Source organism: Myxine glutinosa, chromosome 10 (genome assembly GCF_964187855.1).
Source record: "Myxine glutinosa chromosome 10, kmMyxGlut1.1, whole genome shotgun sequence".
NCBI classification, from domain to species: domain Eukaryota; kingdom Metazoa; phylum Chordata; class Myxini; order Myxiniformes; family Myxinidae; genus Myxine; species Myxine glutinosa.
Window position 1 is genome coordinate 31358338 of NC_136270.1, and position 18668 is coordinate 31377005.

The following is an 18668-nucleotide window of genomic DNA, read 5'->3' on the forward strand; positions in this document are numbered from 1 at the left end:
TGTGGTTTTCAACACTAGCTCAAGTGCGGAAAATGGTTTTCAACACTAGCACGAGTGCGGAAAATGGTTTTCAACACTAGCACAAGTGCGGAAAATGGTTTTCAACACTAGCACGAGTGCGGAAAGTGGTTTTCAACACTAACACAAGTGCAAAAAGTGGTTTTCAACACTAGCACGAGTGCGGAAAGTGGTTTTCAACACTAGCACAAGTGCGGAAAATGGTTTTCAACACTAGCACAAGTGCGGAAAATGGTTTTCAACACTAGCACGAGTGCGGAAAGTGGTTTTCAACACTAACACAAGTGCAAAAAGTGGTTTTCAACACTAGCACGAGTGCGGAAAGTGGTTTTCAACACTAGCACAAGTGCGGAAAATGGTTTTCAACACTAGCACGAGTGCGGAAAGTGGTTTTCAACACTAGCACGAGTGCGGAAAGTGGTTTTCAACACTAGCACGAGTGCGGAAAGTGGTTTTCAACACTAGCACAAGTGCGGAAAGTGGTTTTCAACACTAGCACGAGTGCGGAAAGTGGTTTTCAACACTAGCACGAGTGCGGAAAATGGTTTTCAACACTAGCACAAGTGCGGAAAATGGTTTTCAACACTAGCACAAGTGCGGAAAATGGTTTTCAACACTAGCACGAGTGCGGAAAGTGGTTTTCAACACTAACACAAGTGCAAAAAGTGGTGTTCAACACTAGCACGAGTGCGGAAAATGGTTTTCAACACTAGCACAAGTGCGGAAAATGGTTTTCAACACTAGCACGAGTGCGGAAAGTGGTTTTCAACACTAACACAAGTGCAAAAAGTGGTTTTCAACACTAGCACGAGTGCGGAAAGTGGTTTTCAACATTAGCACAAGTGCGGAAAATGGTTTTCAACACTAGCATGAGTGCAGAAAGTGGTTTTCAACACTAGCACGAGTGCGGAAAGTGGTTTTCAACACTAGCACGAGTGCGGAAAGTGGTTTTCAACACTAGCACGAGTGCGGAAAGTGGTTTTCAACACTAGCACGAGTGCGGAAAGTGGTTTTCAACACTAGCACGAGTGCGGAAAGTGGTTTTCAACACTAGCACGAGTGCGGAAAGTGGTTTTCAACACTAGCACGAGTGCGGAAAGTGGTTTTCAATGCCAGCACAAGTGTGGAAATTGGTTTTGTAACACCAAGACAAATGCGAATTGTGGTTTTCAACACTAGCTCAAGTGCGGAGAGGTAAAAGGTATGGTAAAAGCCAGAAAATTGGACGAAAACACAACGAACTAGAACGGCACTCGGTAGAGCGCACACCTCCGCCAGGCTGAACGGTTTATGTTTTGTATCCCACTGATAGGCCGGATCTGGATTCGGACCTGGACCAAAATCGAATCGGCTTGTTCTTGTCGCCCAACCAACTCGTCCACCAAGTTCAGTCCGAATATGTGCATAACTTTTTGAGATATGTTATGTATCGTTTTTGGCTCTATCACTCAATGGTGAAGATTCACTGAAGAAGCAATTCTCAGATCCGGATCGAGCTCTTCACTAAAATGTAATCGTTTCATCAGTCTCATACCCAACCTCTCCCCCGAATTTTGTCTGGATCCGTCCACAAAGTGTTGAGATATCCTGTTCACAAAGGGACAGAAAGACAAGCAGACAGGAGTGAAAACATCACCTCCATCCACCTTCGGTTGCAGAGATAACAACACAGGGTGACAGAAAGATCGGAAGGATCTGCTCCGGAAAACTTAGGTTTGATGAACTGCAAGGAGGCAAATGCAATGCACGAGCCAGCGTCCATCGCGCTCAGACCCGGAAGCCTTTTCACAACCATGCCTTCTCAAAGGCCAATAACATGTAATGGGTACAATTGGAACAGTATTTGTTACTCCCGCCAGGGACTAATGCATTCGATCGTGTCCGTGCGTGTGTGTGTGTTCGTGTGTTTGTGAACAAGATATCTGGAAAAGTTCTGAACGGATTTGGATGAAACTTGGTGGGATGATTGCCCTTGGGATAAGGAAGAACTGATTCGTTTTTGGTGAAGCTCAGGGTATTATTCCCGATCCAGGAATTTTTTGAAGGATTTTATTACCATTGGAAGATAGGGCTCATTTTGTTTTTAACATTATCTTCTATATATTCCATATTTAACATTGTGATATGAAAATAGTTTTCATATTTGTTGTAAATGTAGTTTAAACACGTGGTTATGCGTTAGAGCGGTGTATTTTGTTAGCAGCGTCGTCTTCAAGGTTCTTTTTTTTTCCTAATAAAGGCATATTCTGTCATTTTAAAACCACCAAAGTGTGTATTCGGTTTCCCGTTTCATAAAATGTATCGGTTGATACGTATAATGCTTTAAAAGTTTTTATTTTTTATTTTTTATTTTTTTTACCTCAGAAGAGATATCAACATTTACCTCAGCAAATGTCAATCGCGGTGTCAGTATTTGATGAACTTATAAAGACTTAGGTGAGTTATAAGTGTGACCAGCATGTGCACGGGAGTGGTCGCATTAGCTTGTACGACCTAAAATGAGCGAGTTTTGTTTTGACGTTTGGGCCAGTTTTACATGTTGTATCCCTAAGGAATGAAAAGAACGTTTTTCTGGCTTACAATTTTATTTGAAGTCACACATGCCTCAAAATACACTCACTTATATAGAATTGAACGCTGAATCCGAAAATGTAAGTGAAATTGCCTTGTTTATTTTTTAACATTGTCTTCTATATATTCTAAATATATATCTGTGCAGTGTCTGTCTTGTGTTGTCTTGTCTTGTGTTGTCACTGAACTACTCCCTCAAAGTTTTGTGAAATCGTACTATTCCAACTTGACCCACGGCGGGAGTATGCGCTCTACTGAGTGGCGTTCTCGTTGGGAATTGGATCTCCCAAATGTTACTATTACCTGCAGAATGTCCTGTAATCCGCTGATGAACAGGAATTATTGCACTAATCTGCAGCCATAGAGGACCATTCATTCGGTTTTGGCTTACATGGAAAACGGTGGTGTATCCGCAGGTGTTCATGCTTTGTTGGAGATTTTTTGAAATCTCTGATTAATCAAACTCATATTTGTGTCCGAGCTTTCAGAACCCCCCCCCCCCCCCCCCCCCCACACACCATTGTTTGTATAATGTTGCCGCATTTTGCTCTGAGCTTGGAATGACGTGGTACAATGTAAGCAAGTGGCATGGTGTCCAATGTAAAGCCTGATGAGTTGAAAAACAGAACTGAAGGTGTTTTTCACCTTGGTGCCATCAGAGATGCCCCAGGTATCAGAATTAAAAGTCGGTTTTGTGGTTGAACGCAAATGAGACCTCAATCATTGTAGCACGAGAGCCATTCCGATGAGCAAACAACAAACACAAACCACACTTTCTTTTACTTCCGGACACCGCCCTGGTGCAGGCCGGGTTTGTGTTCGTGTCGGGTTGTCCAAGATTGGCAAAGTTTGAGTAACCTGCCCATGTGCCCATCTGAATGGTAGGGTGGCCGAGACCTGACTTTGTTCTGCGGAGATTCCTTGCTTCCCCAGGAACCTGCCAACTTCTACCTGGTGTTTGAAGGAAGCAAGCTTTGTCACGTGTCACCGGCTTGTCGCACTGACCATGGGACTCTTGAAGTCTCTTCACCAGGTAAATCACCTTGTGCAAAGTTCCGAACCTGCACGAGATACTCACCTTGCACCGGATGCAAAAGATATTTCACGCAATAACTTCTGAAACCCAAGCATACATCCTAGCCAATCAGCACAAGGAATGCCATCTGTAATATCGCACGCTGGAGAAGGCTCGGAATTGTACTTCATCATTTTTCTCTTCCCACAAAGATCGAGAGTAGGCCTGAACTTTTACATCCTGAGTATAAAACAAGAGGGTTTAGTTATTTCCAAACATTCTCTGAGCATCATTATACAAGGGGTTACAAAGAAATGCGGTGTAGGAAGAGGCCGTTTGGCCCATAATGCCTGTGCTGTATCCACACCTGAGCACTCCCACTCGTTTGAGTCTGTGCTGATTATACAGCTCACCCCAAGCAGGGAATTTGTTCAAGGTACCGGCACAAATTGGCCTACTAGTTTTCGAAAGACACCTTGGTAACTTCCAGAACTTAAAGGTGGGCGATTAGGTCAATTTACACACCGCTCCCCACACCAATCGGAAAGACTGCGTGCTCCACGGTGTAGCGCCCCCCTACTGTTACTTCATTCGTAATTTAGGTTGGACCACCTGAGACTAGACAGCTCAATGGTCAGCGCAAAAAATAACTTTGCGATATTGCTGAACATACTTGTATCATTTACCTGTCTTTTACTAAAGACAACCTTCACCAGGTAGTACAGAACATCTCTGCTTCGATGACAAATTATTTTAAAACTTATCTTCCTCTTCACTCTCTCTCCTCCCGTAGGCCATAACTCCAGCGAATGTGTTAGCCTCTCTGTCTGGGCCTGGAGTAAAGGCTCATGCGGCCCAACATGCCTTTCCACACAAGCCAAATCGCTAACACACCTGGCTTACAGCAAGGACCTTTCGTGGGCTGTGGCCCGGTTCCTCTGGACTGCCGAGGGCAGGGTTGAGGCGTCTGCTCTCCTTCAGCAGTTTGGTCTTGCGGAGGTTGAACTGCGAGGCCTGGACAAGTCCGTCGCATTGGCCCTTGTAAATCTTCAGCAGCAGGATGCAGGTGAGGTGCTAGTTCGTCCACCTTGCTCCTTGCAAAAACACTGAAATGGGACGATATTTCTTTATAACAGTTTATCGCGTTTTTATTTTCTCGTAATTGAAAGCTCGATGAAGGTTTGCATTTATTTTTCAGATTTGTAGTTAACTTCATCTGAGTTTTTGTCATGTGACTGACTGCCTGACGTCACGTAGGCACAAAGGAATGGAGATGGAATCTTCTCAAGATGGCAGCACATGTAGGATTGCCACATCTTACCTCGCTGCTCCTCAGTCAATCGGGTGGTTGTGACTTCACCGCTGCTGAACGGCAGGCCCTGGCAGAGACAGCAAAATGCCGACGGCATTCGAGGCTAGCAGAGAAACTCCTTGGGTATGTGACGTGAAAGGCTTATGGTGGACTTTAGAATGTTGTTAAATTGAATGGTAGGGCCGGGATTTGTTTTGGTATGTGGTGTCGAGCTTTGTCTTAGCCTCGCGAGTTAGAACACAGAACAGATCAGGACATACCATAACTAAAACAACAGCAGACGTAGAGGGGGTGGCAGGGTTGAGGAACAAAATAGAACTAGGCTTGGAGAAATAAGGGATGAGGGCAATACAAGGGGGGGGGGGGGGGGGCGAGGAGGGGCCAATCTCAATCACAGAAAAAAACCACCGTTTAGAGGCCATTTTTCCCCGCAAGGCGGGGGTTGGCCTTTTTCGGGGACCGTGGTTGTTGTTGTTTTTTTGGTCCCCTTTTTGAAGCAATGTTTTATGGCCGGATGCCCTTCCTGCCGCCAACCCTGTTTGTCGCCTTTTTACGACACACAGGGAATTACCAGTGAGCTGGTACTCAATTAGCCGACCTCGGAAGGATGACAGGCTGAGTCAACCCCCCTGGCGTTAATTCAGCGATCGACCGGGATTCGAACCCAGGATCCTTGGATCCTAAGCTGGCACCCTAGCCGCTAGCCCAACACCAACAATCTCAATCACAGAGTGGAAGGAAAACCAGGAAACCCAGTAAGAGTTGGGCTTGGAGGTTAATGGGGGTAAAGAGGATCGTGTTTGTGGAGGGGGAGTGATCTGACATGGTGGTGAACAGCTGTCCTGAATCAATGTAAGGAACAGACTGAGGAAATTGGTTCTACGGGTGGGGGAAAAGAGGAATGAATGAGTGGAGGTGAGCACTGAGTATGAATTCAGGGAGTGTCACCAGAAGGGTGTTACTGGCAGACCGCATTCACCCTGCAGAAACCTTGGGGAAAGGGTGGGGTAGGAGGGGTATAGAGCACGGAAAGCGCAGAGGGTGCAAGACCAGAAAAGAGGTGGTAGAAGACCCCCGACCTGTTTGCGATGGTGAAGTGATTGACCCGTAGACTCGGCTTCATCGCAGGATATTCCAACAATCTTGAAGGCCTTGGTTTCCACGGTGTTAAGCAGAAAAAAGGTGTGAGGTAGGAGAACCAGACCAGTTGGGACAGCAGTTCTCCATCAAGCTGCTGATAAATGCCTTGTAGGTGGATAGGAGTTCAGGTGTGCCAAGGAAAGACTTTGTATGATGGAGGATGCCCAGTCGGCGACTGTCTATGGAGGCCAACTTAGAAGTGTGGTTTGCCCAAGAAAGATCATGGCTGATAGTGAGGCCCGAAAGTTTGAGTGATCGATCTTATTCAAATGGATTGTTGAGGAAGTAGATGGGATGGTTTGCCAGACTGTGTTTTCAGAGAGCGAGAGAGGCAGAGTACGAGGCCTACAATTAGCTTGGAATGGTGGTGAGGAAGAATGTGAACGACTTAAAGAATTAAGACGGATTTACGAGTATTACAGCTATTCAACTACATCTGGACTGTAGATATTTGGTTTTTGATAGAACGAGATCGAAGCCCCTCCTGTCTTAGTAATATGTGGTGCGGACTAGGGCATCCGCGTGTACAAATATATCGGGAATACCTCGTGGTCACATCAGCGGTAATGAGACGTCCTTTGACGCAATAGGTTGTGTGGTGTTGCATTTATTGCCGAGGTTTTGTCCGCGTTTGTCCAAATGTCTGCTTCACAGATTTGAGGGAAGAATAGGAATTTCATAACTGAGGAATGAAGAGCTGTGATAAAATTCCTTGTGGATCCCTTGAAGTTGCTCGTTGGTGTGAGACTTCCCCACAGCCCTTTGCTCGACAACATGGTCATTCATGCTCTTCATCTTCACTCCAAAACACTTCTTGGGGAAATTGCACACACACTTCCACCAGGCTCAAGTTCAAAAATTATTTGCTTCTACCAATCTCAAGTGGCAAACATCAGACATGTTTCATATTTGCAACGTGACGGAATAGTCTCAGTGAAGTTTGTAGGGGAAGGTGGGGCAAAATGGCACACTTAAGCTTTCTTTGAAATTTTATCCAAAATGATGCAGTATATCTGAAATCAGACAGTGTCTTTACAATCATTATTCCATTATAAATACACAAATTACTTGGTATTAGAATCAAATCAACCATTCACTGGTGAGAACCAAAGACCAAAAATGTGCTAAGTGGGCCATTTTGTACACCACGTTGGGCAAAATGGCCCCCACATATGGGGCAATATGGTCACCCCGTGGGGTAATATGGTCACCCCATTGAAAAACATAATAATTACCCTCAGAGTCACCAATCAAAACACTTTGAACCTGAAATAATATTTATTGTGAAAAATTACAGACTACAAGGTGAGATTATGCACATAATTAGGCACAAAAGTCACAGATGAAATTCACATCTTCTTCATCCACACCTGCACAACCATCATGGGCCCAAAGACGACAAACTGTGCACTTTATCCATCCTTCTCCTATCACACTATAACTTTCCCGGCAGAATAAGCACATTGTTCCATCATCATCCTCAGACTCGCTAGATTCTTCTGGTGCCGTAAATATAGCCCGTTTACCCTTCACTATCTTCTTTTTTGGCTTTTCTGCAACTTTCTTTTGCTTCTGAGGTTTTTTTTCAGCTCTCTGCTTTGCCTTCTCTGCCTTCTGTGCTTCCTGTCTTTTCTTTTCTTCAGCTGCATCAGCAAGTCGTTTCTTGTATAGGCTTGATGTTAAATGCTCTGACATTGACCTTTTTGATTGACGTGTTGTAGGCCTACCCTTAGCAGGAGTAGCCTTAGGTGGGGGACTGATTTGAAAGGGTGAAATGAACTCCCTACTGGTGCTTGCAACAGCAGGTCTTGGAACAGCAGCATGTCTTTGAGTTTGGAACAGCAGATGAACACACAGAGATTAGTGGAATTATAGATAGATCACCCTGCCCCTTTGTGAGAGTAAGGTCCAATGTTTCTATCTTACTTCCACAGAAAATCAAAATTCAAACAGTGACCATTTTGATGACCCATAATCCCTTATTCCTAACCCTCATTACCCGACTTGGTGAGAACAGCACTAACTAAAGCAGACAACAATCATGAAGCACCCTGCCCAATAGATGAACTTATATTTCAGTGCATAAAATGACATGGTATAAGTAGATATGTATAAGTTACATGCATGCATGCAGCCAGCCAGCCAGCCAGCATGCAAGCATGCATACATACAGACATACATACATACATACATATAGGGTAGGCCTACATGTATACATAGGCCTACATATTTGTAACAAAAATAAGAAACATGTATGGGGTAAAATGGCCCACTAAAGGGTAAAATGGTACCCCACGGGCCATTTTACCCCAGGGAAATGGACCGTTTTGCCCCATGAACGACCTCCATGAAAACCTGACATCATTGGAAACCACATGTACTGGGCAGAATGTTTCAAAGGTCAATTTTAGTGACTGACTTATCTATCTATAATTCCAGTAATCTCTGTGTGTGTGTATGCGACCGCTGTTTCTCGACAACTACCGGTCCGATATACTTGAAACTTGCCAGGTATATTGCTGGGGACCCGAGGATGTGCCTTTTCAAGGTTTCATATTAATCGGACAATTACTTACCGAGCTATGTCCAAAAAACGATTCAACCAATCAGAGAGCAGCGAGCTATCGCGTGTGCCGAACGTGGCGAACACACTCTGCCTCGGACGGCACATTTGAGAGCGTATTCATTTATTTCACGTTGGCAAACTATGTTGCCGCTATGTTGGCGTTAAACTATGTTTTAAAACTAATTAAAACCATTTCATGTAAATAGAGGGGGGGGGGGGGGATTGTCACTGTACTCGCAAGCCGTTCGCCGTTCGCTTTGGCGTTGCGAATGGACCAAAACATTTCATGGACCAAACCATTTCATGTAAAGCGTTCGCCGTTCGCTTTGGCGTTGCGAATGGACCAAAACATTTCATGGACCAAACCATTTCATGTAAATAGAGGGGGGGGATATAATTTTAGATATATATATAGTACGGGCATGCCCTAGTACTCTAAAAGCATGCAGTAACACTAGGAAATATGAGTCACTCTGTCACCACAAACACAATTTTCTCACATACCTACCGATAGATCCTAGTAGGTGTCAAAATGTTGGATGGTTCAGCTCGAGTTCAAGACTGGATAGGGATGGCCACCATGTTGTTACTTTCTGCTAATCCACAAAGGAATGTTTTAACATGAACAGCCACAAGATGGCAGCAGCTGCTGGTGTAATATACCAAGGGGTCCATATGACCCAAGGGGTCCATTTTGTACCACTTTCCCCTACTAAGATTGTGTCTAAGTGGTAAGCCTACCGACCCCAGTGGACAACCACATCATTGGGTCGAGAAGTCCATTTGTCAAACGTGTCCAAGATATTGCCATCAATGGGTTGCGTGTTGAGGTGTATAGCCATATTAAGTTAGCTTTATCGTGGCGTTTTTCCAAGGGTGCTTTGAATAACAAAACTAACGATAATAGCATAATATTAATGTTATTACAAAACAATATTAATACCAATAATATCCCACCTCCCCAAGGGGTTTTCCAGCGAGTCAACGTATATAACTAGCTTATCATGGCGTTTTTGTGGGAGCAACAGCCTCTACCAGAGGCGCGTGCGATTTGCACTTCTGGGAGAAGAAGAGCTCTCTTCCGGTCGTTCGATTTGGACTCTTCTCTTCTCGGAAGCTCTTCTGCATCTTCCCGTTATCCAGCAGAAGAGGCGCGGGCTCTTCGAAAACAAAATGGCCTCGCCGATTACTTTGAAAGAACTTTGTCATATATGACACGTTGATATTACAGCTGTATGGCAAGTTTGCTTAACAGGCTTAACTCACTTAATCACGAGTTCTATTTTACTTATTTGTTGTTTTCTTGGTAATTAGTGAGTGATATGGGAGTGATATATACGCCGTTTTCACCCATAATTTCAGTCACGGAGAAACGCTGCTGGTTATACTTACGCAGCAAAACTTGCAAGTGAAAACACAATCTAGATATTTGCATCAACTTGTGATGTGGTGTCATCTTTGTCTAATTCTTCCATCATGAGCGCGAGTAATACATGTTCGGCCGCCATCTTGCTTCTCTTCTGCCTGTTCGGCACAAAGCAAATAGCAATCTTCCGGAAGAGGCTTCTGTCTTTGGAAGAGACCAAATCGCACGCGCCTCATAAGTAACTAGAACGCCACTCAGTAGAGCGCATACTCCCGCCGTGGGTCAAGTTGGAATAGTACGATTTCACAAAAGTTTGAGGGAGTAGTTCAGTGACAACACAAGACAAGACAACAAAAGACAGACACTGCACAGATATATATTTAGAATATATAGAAAATAATGTTTAAAAAAAACAAGGCAATTTCACTTACATTTTCGGATTCAGCGTTCAATTCTATATAAGTGAGTGTATTTTGAGGCATGTGTGACTTCAAATAAAATTGTAAGCCAGAAAAACGTTCGTTTCATTCCTTAGGGATACAACATGTAAAACTGGCCCAAACGTCAAAACAAAACTCGCTCATTTTAAGTCGTACAAGCTAATGCGACCACTCCCGTGCACATGCTGGTCACACTTATAACTCACCTAAGTCTTTATAAGTTCATCAAATACTGACACCGCGATTGACATTCGCTGAGGTAAATGTTGATATCTCTTCTGAGGTAAAAACAAAACAAAACAAAAAACAGTTTTAAAGCATTATACGTATGAAACGATACATTTTATGAAACGGGGAAATCGAATACACACTTTTGTGGTTTTAAAATGACAGAATATGTCTTTATTAGAAAAAAAAAAAGAACCTTGAAGACGACGCTGCTAACAAAATACACCGCTCTAACGCATAACCACGAGTTTAAACTACATTTACAACAAATATGAAAACTATTTTCATATCACAATGTTAAATATAGAATATATAGAAGATAATGTAAAAAAAAAAATGAGCCCTATCTTCCAATGGTAAACAATCCTTCAAAAAATTCCTGGATCCGGAATAATATCCTGAGCTTCACCAAAAACTAATCAATTCTTCCTTATCCCAAGGGCAATCATCCCACCAACTTTCATCCAAATCCGTTCAGAACTTTTCCAGATATCTTGTTCACAAACACACGAACACACACACACGGACACGATCGAATGCATTACTCCCTCGCGGGTAATGAACATTAATGAACATTAATGAACAGTAATGAGTATCATGAACCACAAACACGTATGGTTAGCTTTTTAAACGGTCACTAATGCTGTTTATAACACTAAATGAAGAAATTTGGCGGAATCCCGACATGTGTGAGGTAAGTGTAACGTTTGGTTATTCAGACACAAACAAATCAACAAGATGACGGGCCAACGGACTGCCGTTTTATTCGTCATGGTGTCGTGAACATGCCGTAAACCATGACGTGAACATAACGTCATGATGTAATGCGTTATGTTACAACCATGTCGTAAACCATGACGTGAACATAACGTTATGATATAATGCGTTATGTCGCATCTCCCTTTGACAAACAACAAACGGAAAATTAAGTGAAGCATGGCACAGCAAGTAATAAAAGATGTAGCTGATGCATGAACGAACATGAACAAAATAAGTGTCAACATTTAGAACATACTGTCACAACAGTAAAACAGGGGTAGACTACCCTGAGTTACAAGGTGCTAGAAGAAGGGTTAGTCTGCCCTCAGTTTGTCACATAATCCTCTAGATGTTTGGGTCTGTTGATGACGCGGCCTGACTTCGTGGTGAGAGGATTCTGACCCTGTTCAGGCGGCAGAGAGGATGGCGTGTGTGTGACTGGCGAGGGTTGCCCTGTACGGGCTGTAGAGTGCAGGCTGCTGCTGCACGGGCAGTGCTGTGTGGTCTGAGCTGAGCTGGGAGCTGGCAGACCAGCTGGAGCAGTAGCACAGTGTGGGGTCGGTCTGGTCGGTTGCCGGGTTGCATACGTCAGTGCTGTGGAGCTTGGCTGATGAGCACCGTATGTTGAGAGGCGGAGGTGTTTCCTGTTTCGGCGATACTTCCTGCCATTACTTTCAACGATATATGATCTGGGCACACTGTGATGGGCTACAACTGTTGCAGGCAGCCAGTTGTTTGTACCTGGGAGTGGAGTCATCCTTACTGGGTCTCCTGGGAGGAGGGCGGGCAGGTCTCTTTGGACATGTTTGTCGTGGTGGACCCGTTGCTTCTCCTTGCTCTGATCGAGCTTCTTCCTGACCTCATCACAGTTCAGAGTAATTGGACGCAACAACTCACGAGAGGTTGGCAGCAGGTTGCGGGGTCTGCGAGACATGCAAAGCGTGGCAGGTGACATGTTGCAACTTTCCAGCGGCGTGGTCCTGTAGTCAAGGAGGGCCAGATGTTTATCACTGCACTTAGACCAGAGTCGCTTTACCGTCTGTATGGCTCTCTCAGCTGCACCATTTGACTGAGGGTATCGGGGCGAAGACGTCTGGTGATTGATGTGATAGTCAGCACAAAACTGGGAAAATTCTTGCGAGCTGAACTGAGGTCCGTTATCTGTTCTGAGTGTCTCTGCGATGCCGTGTCGACACATTTGTGATTTGAGGGCGTTGACAGTGACTGCTGTGCTGAGGTTTGTCAGAGCATCCACCTCGATGAATTTGGAGAAACAGTCGGTTGTGAGTAAGTATTGATTCCCTTCATATTCGAAGATATCAGCAGCCACCTCAATCCAAGGTAACAGAGGTGTTTTCAGGGGCATCAGAGTTTCTGCGTGCTGCTGACTTTGGTACAAACTGCACTGTGGGCAATCACTGACGACGTCTTCAATTTGTGCAGTCATGCCTGGCCAGAACAGAGCTTCTCGGGCTCTCTGTTTGCATTTGCTGATTCCCATGTGTGAGCCATGTATTTGTCGCATCATGTCTGGCCGCATTGTTGTGGGTACAACGATTCTCATGCCTTTGTAAACAATTCCATCCATCACCGACAGCTCGTCACGGTACTGCCAGTATGCACGGATGCTGTGAGGTGTTTCAGCTTTGGTGTCTGGCCATCCTTTCAGAACCATGGTGTGCAGTTCATTCAACTCTTCAGCAGTTCTCTGCTGGAACTGCGCGTAGCGAGACGGCACCACTGATATGAAGTCTACCATATTGATTAGCTCAATGTCCATCTCTGGTGTAGTATCTGGGAGGTTAGCACGGCTCAGGGTGTCGCCCAGTGGAATGTCCTTCCCTGGTTTGTACGTGATTGTCAAGTCATACGGCTGCAACTTCAGGAGCATTGATTGTAGCCTCATAGGTGCTGCTAGTAGGGGCTTGGTGTGAATTGACTGCAACGGCTTGTGGTCGGACTCGACGGTGATGTTTGATGTCCCAAATATGTAGTAATGGAACTTCTTGCAGGCATGTACAATGGCCAACATTTCCTTCTCCAATTGCGAGTATCTCTGCTCAGTCGGTGTGAGCGCACGGGATGTATATGCTACAGGGTGGTCATCTTGCAGAAGCACTCCTCCGAGAGCGTAACTGCTGGCATCACATTGAATGGTACAGCCTTTCTTGGCGTCGTAATAGGCCAGCACCGGTGCATTGCAGCACAACTGTTTCATCTTTTCAAAGCTCTCGGCTTGAGGTTTGTCCCAATGGAAGAGGACATCTTTGGGCAATAGGGCACGAAGTGGTGCATCCACTGTACTTAATTCTGGTAGAAATTTTGCCAAATACTGGATGAAGCCAAGTATTCTTCGGACATCTTCTTTGTTCTTGGGCTCTGGCATTGCTTTCACGGCCCTCACTTTGTCATCATCAGGTTTCAGACCACTCCCTGTCAAAATATGCCCTGCATATTTCACGGATGATTGTTTCACATGACATTTGTCAAAGTTGAGTTTGAGGTTGAAAGCTGTAGCTCTGTTGACAACTTGTCGCATGATGGAGTCATGTTCCTCTGGGGTCCTACCCGCCACCAAAATGTCGTCCATTATGGCACGAGCGCCTTCGATGCCCTCCAGCATGTTGTCCATGATACGCTGGTAGATTTCAGGAGCGGATCGGACCCCGAAAGGGAGCCTCAGCCAACGGAAACGGCCAATTGGGGTGTTGAAGGTGGTGAGAAGACTGGACTCATATGTGAGCGGGATCTGTAAGAATCCGGATTTGGCGTCAAGTACAGAGAAATACTTTGAACCTGGTATCATTGATGCAACCACTTCTTCAACTGTTGGAATGTAATAGTGTTCTCTCCTAATTGCCTTGTTTAGGTCTTTTGGGTCAATGCAGATTCTGATTTTGTCTTTCTTAACTACGGTGACCATGGAGCTCACCCAGTCTGTCGGTTCAGTGACACGAGCAATGTGCCCATCTTTTTGCATTTCTATTAGCTTGGCTTTAACCTTGTCGTACAGAGCTTTTGGTTGCCGACGTGGTCCATGGACAGCAGGGGGCACAGTGGGGTCGATTTTCAGAGAATACTTGCCTGGCAGTACACCTGTTGTGTGGAGAAGATCAGGATAATCACTAAGGTCACTGACCTTGTGAATTCTCTCAATCAACCCGAGTGCTGTGCTGGCTTGGCCGGAGAGAAGTGGTCGTTGCTTTACTCTGACGACATAAAACTTGACGTCAACAGTGTTTTGTTTGTGCGTCACAGGCAATGTGATGCATCCCTCAACAGCAAGGTCATGCTCCGAATAACTCTTTAACTTGCTATCGGTGGCAGACAATGACATGTGGGTCTTTAGACTGTGAAACAGCTCAAGCGGCATTATGGATACTGTTGCACCTGTGTCAATCTGTGTCTTCACGACCTTTGTTCCAATCTTGACATCAGTCCACCATTCTGTTGCTGCATTTGTTCCATGAATGTTGTTGACACTGTGCGTCAGGGTCGTGTCATCAGACTCGTAGTCACAATCAACAGCATGCGCAGCAGATCTTGACTGCTCTTTCAACTTCTGTCTACACACACGGGCGAAATGGCCTACCTTCTTACAGAATTTGCAGGGGGCCTCCCTGGCGGGACACTTGTAGTGTGATGATGAGTATCCGCCGTACCAGCAGTTTTGGTTGTCTGTCCACTGTTTGCTGGTGGGTGTCTTGTGACGGGGTGGCTGCTGTTTGTTAATGGCATACACCTTACTGTCTTCGTCCGCAGCAATAACTCGCAAGCTCTCCTGTGAGGTCTCGTAGTTCTGACCGATGCTGGTGGCCTTGTTCAGTGTGAGCTCGTCTCCTTCCTGAAGGCAATGTTCAGTCACCGCTGGATTAGCGGATCGCAGGACAATGGCATCCCGCAGCATGCGGTCCGTGTTGACGCCATATCCACAGTCTGTCACCAGCAGCCGCAGGTCAGTTACAAAGTTGTCAAAGCGTTCACCGGGCAGCTGTTTACGCCTGTTGAAGTTTACTGTTGCTCTGATTTCATTTTTCTTGGGAGCCACGTATGCAGTGTACTTGTCAAGTACTCCAGTTAAGGTTTCATTTTCTGCAGGCACACCTTCGGTTGCAGGAGTCCATGTGAATGTGTTGTAAATTTCTCTGCCTTTGTCGCCTATGTATGTCATGAGATAGTTTACTTTGACAATTTCCGTGGCCGTGGACAACGGTCCGTTGAACGTAAACACACAATGTTGTTTAAAACGTCTGAACTCCTTTTCAAGATCTGACGCTTGCCAGTTCATACGTGGCTTTTCTGAAGCATCCGCCATGGCGACAAAATAGTGCAACTCACTTGCGTTGACAACGACGTGGACGGTTGACGCAGCCGGATCCCGTGTTGGTAGGATTCGCGGGGCGCATGCGAACTTCAACGAGCAAAAGGAGGACCAATAATGCACAAATGACTTTCTTGTCTACGTAGATATAAGAATGATATTTTCATCACTCGTTCGCTTCATTTTCGGCGTGGAACGTCGACGAAAACCACTTCTGACACCATGTAACGTTTGGTTATTCAGACACAAACAAGTCAACAAGATGGCGGGCCAACGGACTGCCGTTTTATTCGTCATGGTGTCGTGAACATGCCGTAAACCATGACGTGAACATAACGTCATGATGTAATGCGTTATGTTACAACCATGTCGTAAACCATGACGTGAACATAACGTTATGATATAATGCGTTATGTCGCAGTAAGTTTTACTTACAGAACTGAGCGAAGATCTACTGTACTCTAGGTACCCCATAAGTGTTGGGTTAATAACATGACCCTTTCTGGCGCTAACGTGGCGTTTTTCTTAATGAACTTTTGAAACTCGCACCTTCTGTTTAACATTAAACTGACAGGGAGGAAGCCGGGGTGTGCTCATTTACCAAGCAGCTAGCTTGCGCTTGCCAAGCCAGCCATTCCTTGACGGTTTTGAATGGAGTGTTTGCTCGAATGCTTAAACCACTTGGCGATCTCTCCACAAGAAACTTGGTAAATGAACACACACCCAATGTTCTTGAGACCCGACCATAGATCGACTGTAATCTATGTACCCAAAAGAGGAATTACCCTTTCTGCCCCTCCCGTAGTTAGCGGGTGTACAAGTATGGGAAATTGGGGAGAGGGCAGGGCTGTGAAAGAGGTGAGATAAAGCAAAATTGTAATTTGTAATTTTTTAGTGCTGATCTATTTGGGCCTCACGGTGCAGCTCGCACATAAATCGGATGCAGGATAAAGACATTCGTAGACGACCAGACGCCACTCTACTTTGATGTAAACAACAAGGCCATTGGGACACAATGGACAAACGGTTACAGTATTTGTGATTTGAACCCGAGTTCTGGGCATCGTGAGCCGTTGGTTCAGATGAGAACGCTCAACGCATCGACCTTATTGAGCCTTATAAAAGACGTCAATTATTGCATTGCGTGTTGCTTTAATGAAAAGGTTGTTGGTGCCCTCCTTCCTCACTTCCGCCCAGCCCAGCTAACCCCCTGGCTTTGAGAAAGGCTTTCAACTCGAGTAGTTGGGCTTTATGTTCCTCGTGTCGTTTCATCATTCAATCTACCATGCCCTACCATGTTTTTAAACTTGAAAATGTAAGGGTAAAAAAAAACAAAAAAAAAACGACTTACGCCGCTGTCACACCTTGACGTTTTAGCCAGCGTATGCCGACGTATGCCAGCGTATGCCGACGTATATGCCGACGTATGAAAAATTTGGCTACGTTAAGAGCACGCTGGCATACGTCGTAGTACGCCGAGCTCGTCGACAAATTTCGTGCATGCACAAAATTTGTCGACGTATGCCAGCGTATGACTCACACCAGCACTCAATTTTGATACGTCGGCATACGCTGGCTAAATCGTCAAGGTGTGACGGGGGCTTTACATCCTTTCCCTTTTTTCTCATCCGTATCGCCCTCCAATCTCGCACATCACCGAGGTTCCCTTTTACGACCCCCAGTCCACCCTCACCCCCATCAGACATCCCTCGCTCGTTCTCCCAGCTTCCTCTTGCCACAGATGCTCTGCTTTGCGACAAGCTGTTGGCCTTTTAAACATGCTGGCCAGAGCTCTGGCATTTTTCGGCGGCTAAGCTCCGACACAGGCCGGGCAATTGTTTGCGTTGAAAGGATCCTTGTGTTAGGCACCAGGCTCGCCAGGCAAGTTCGGAGTAAATCGCCAAATAAATGCTCCTTATATCCTTTTCCTCCTCTGGGCAGTCGGAGTTCTCTGCTTTGCCTCGTGCACTCAACGCCAGGAGGTATCGGTAACTTTCATGATGTCACGTGACCAGTTGCCATGTCGTATTACTCCCGCGAATCCATACAGGTGGTCAATAAGGACCTAAGTGACTCGCTCTGAGACTTCCGTTACCTGGTTCATTGTAAGAGTTGAGCCGGTGGGTTGAATTGCTGTTAGGTTTTGTTTTGTTTTTTTGCTCCCCACTCCTCCGAGAAGGTCCCAGGTAATGGAAGCATGAAATGAAAATGAAAATGACCTCCGTCCGACCGACCAATCATACATCCACGTACGTTTGTTTCCACGATATTTCAAAAACCGTTGAACATTTAGTTCTCATATTGCAGACATCTAGTCCTCATGACATTATCCCAACCTGATTAGATCGAGGATGCGATTGACTGAACCCTGTTGCCATGGCAACCGTCTCAGTAACTTGGCTTGTGTACGCGACGTATTCAAAACCCCTTCGACATTTCGCTTTCATATTACACAGACCTGTTCCTTATACCGCCCAAAAGGCGGGCGACCGAGAGTATCAGCTCCTTGTTTATTGTAATTGCTCCCCCAGCTCTCTCTCTCTGTGCTTTGTCCCCCAAATATTCCTACAGGTCGCACAAGATCTGCCAGCAACCTTCTGATGGTTAAACTGCCGAAATCTCGGCTCTCTGCTCACCTTCACTCTTTCATTCCTCTTTTCTCCCGCCTCTGGAACAAACTCCCACACTCCCTTCAATCCAACTCCTCCCTCCAGGTCTTTAAAACAGCTGTTCACCACCATCTCTTATCTTCCCCCATCCAAAACCTCGATCTTTTCTACCCCCGCGAATTCACCTCAGATCCACCTTGTTTGAAATTCCAACTTCTTTCCCGGAAATCCTGGCAGTGTCCATGGCCATATGTTTTATACCTTCCCCCCCCCCCCTTCCCATACCTCCCGCTCCCCCCAAGCCCTCCCCTCCCACAGATCTC

At 45.5% G+C, this 18668-nt stretch overlaps 1 protein-coding gene across 2 annotated transcripts in view; it reads left to right on the forward strand.

The window, feature by feature from the left end:
• The window catches only part of LOC137434422 (rho guanine nucleotide exchange factor 2), a 200254-nt gene that overhangs the window by 24533 nt on the left and 157053 nt on the right, over positions 1-18668 (forward strand). For both annotated transcript variants that reach the window (XM_068127398.2, XM_068127399.2), the window contains exons 3-5: positions 3475-3622; positions 4398-4670; positions 4862-5039. In XM_068127398.2, the coding sequence (XP_067983499.2) occupies positions 3475-3622; positions 4398-4670; positions 4862-5039 (599 nt within the window). The remainder of the gene's footprint in view (positions 1-3474; positions 3623-4397; positions 4671-4861; positions 5040-18668) is intronic.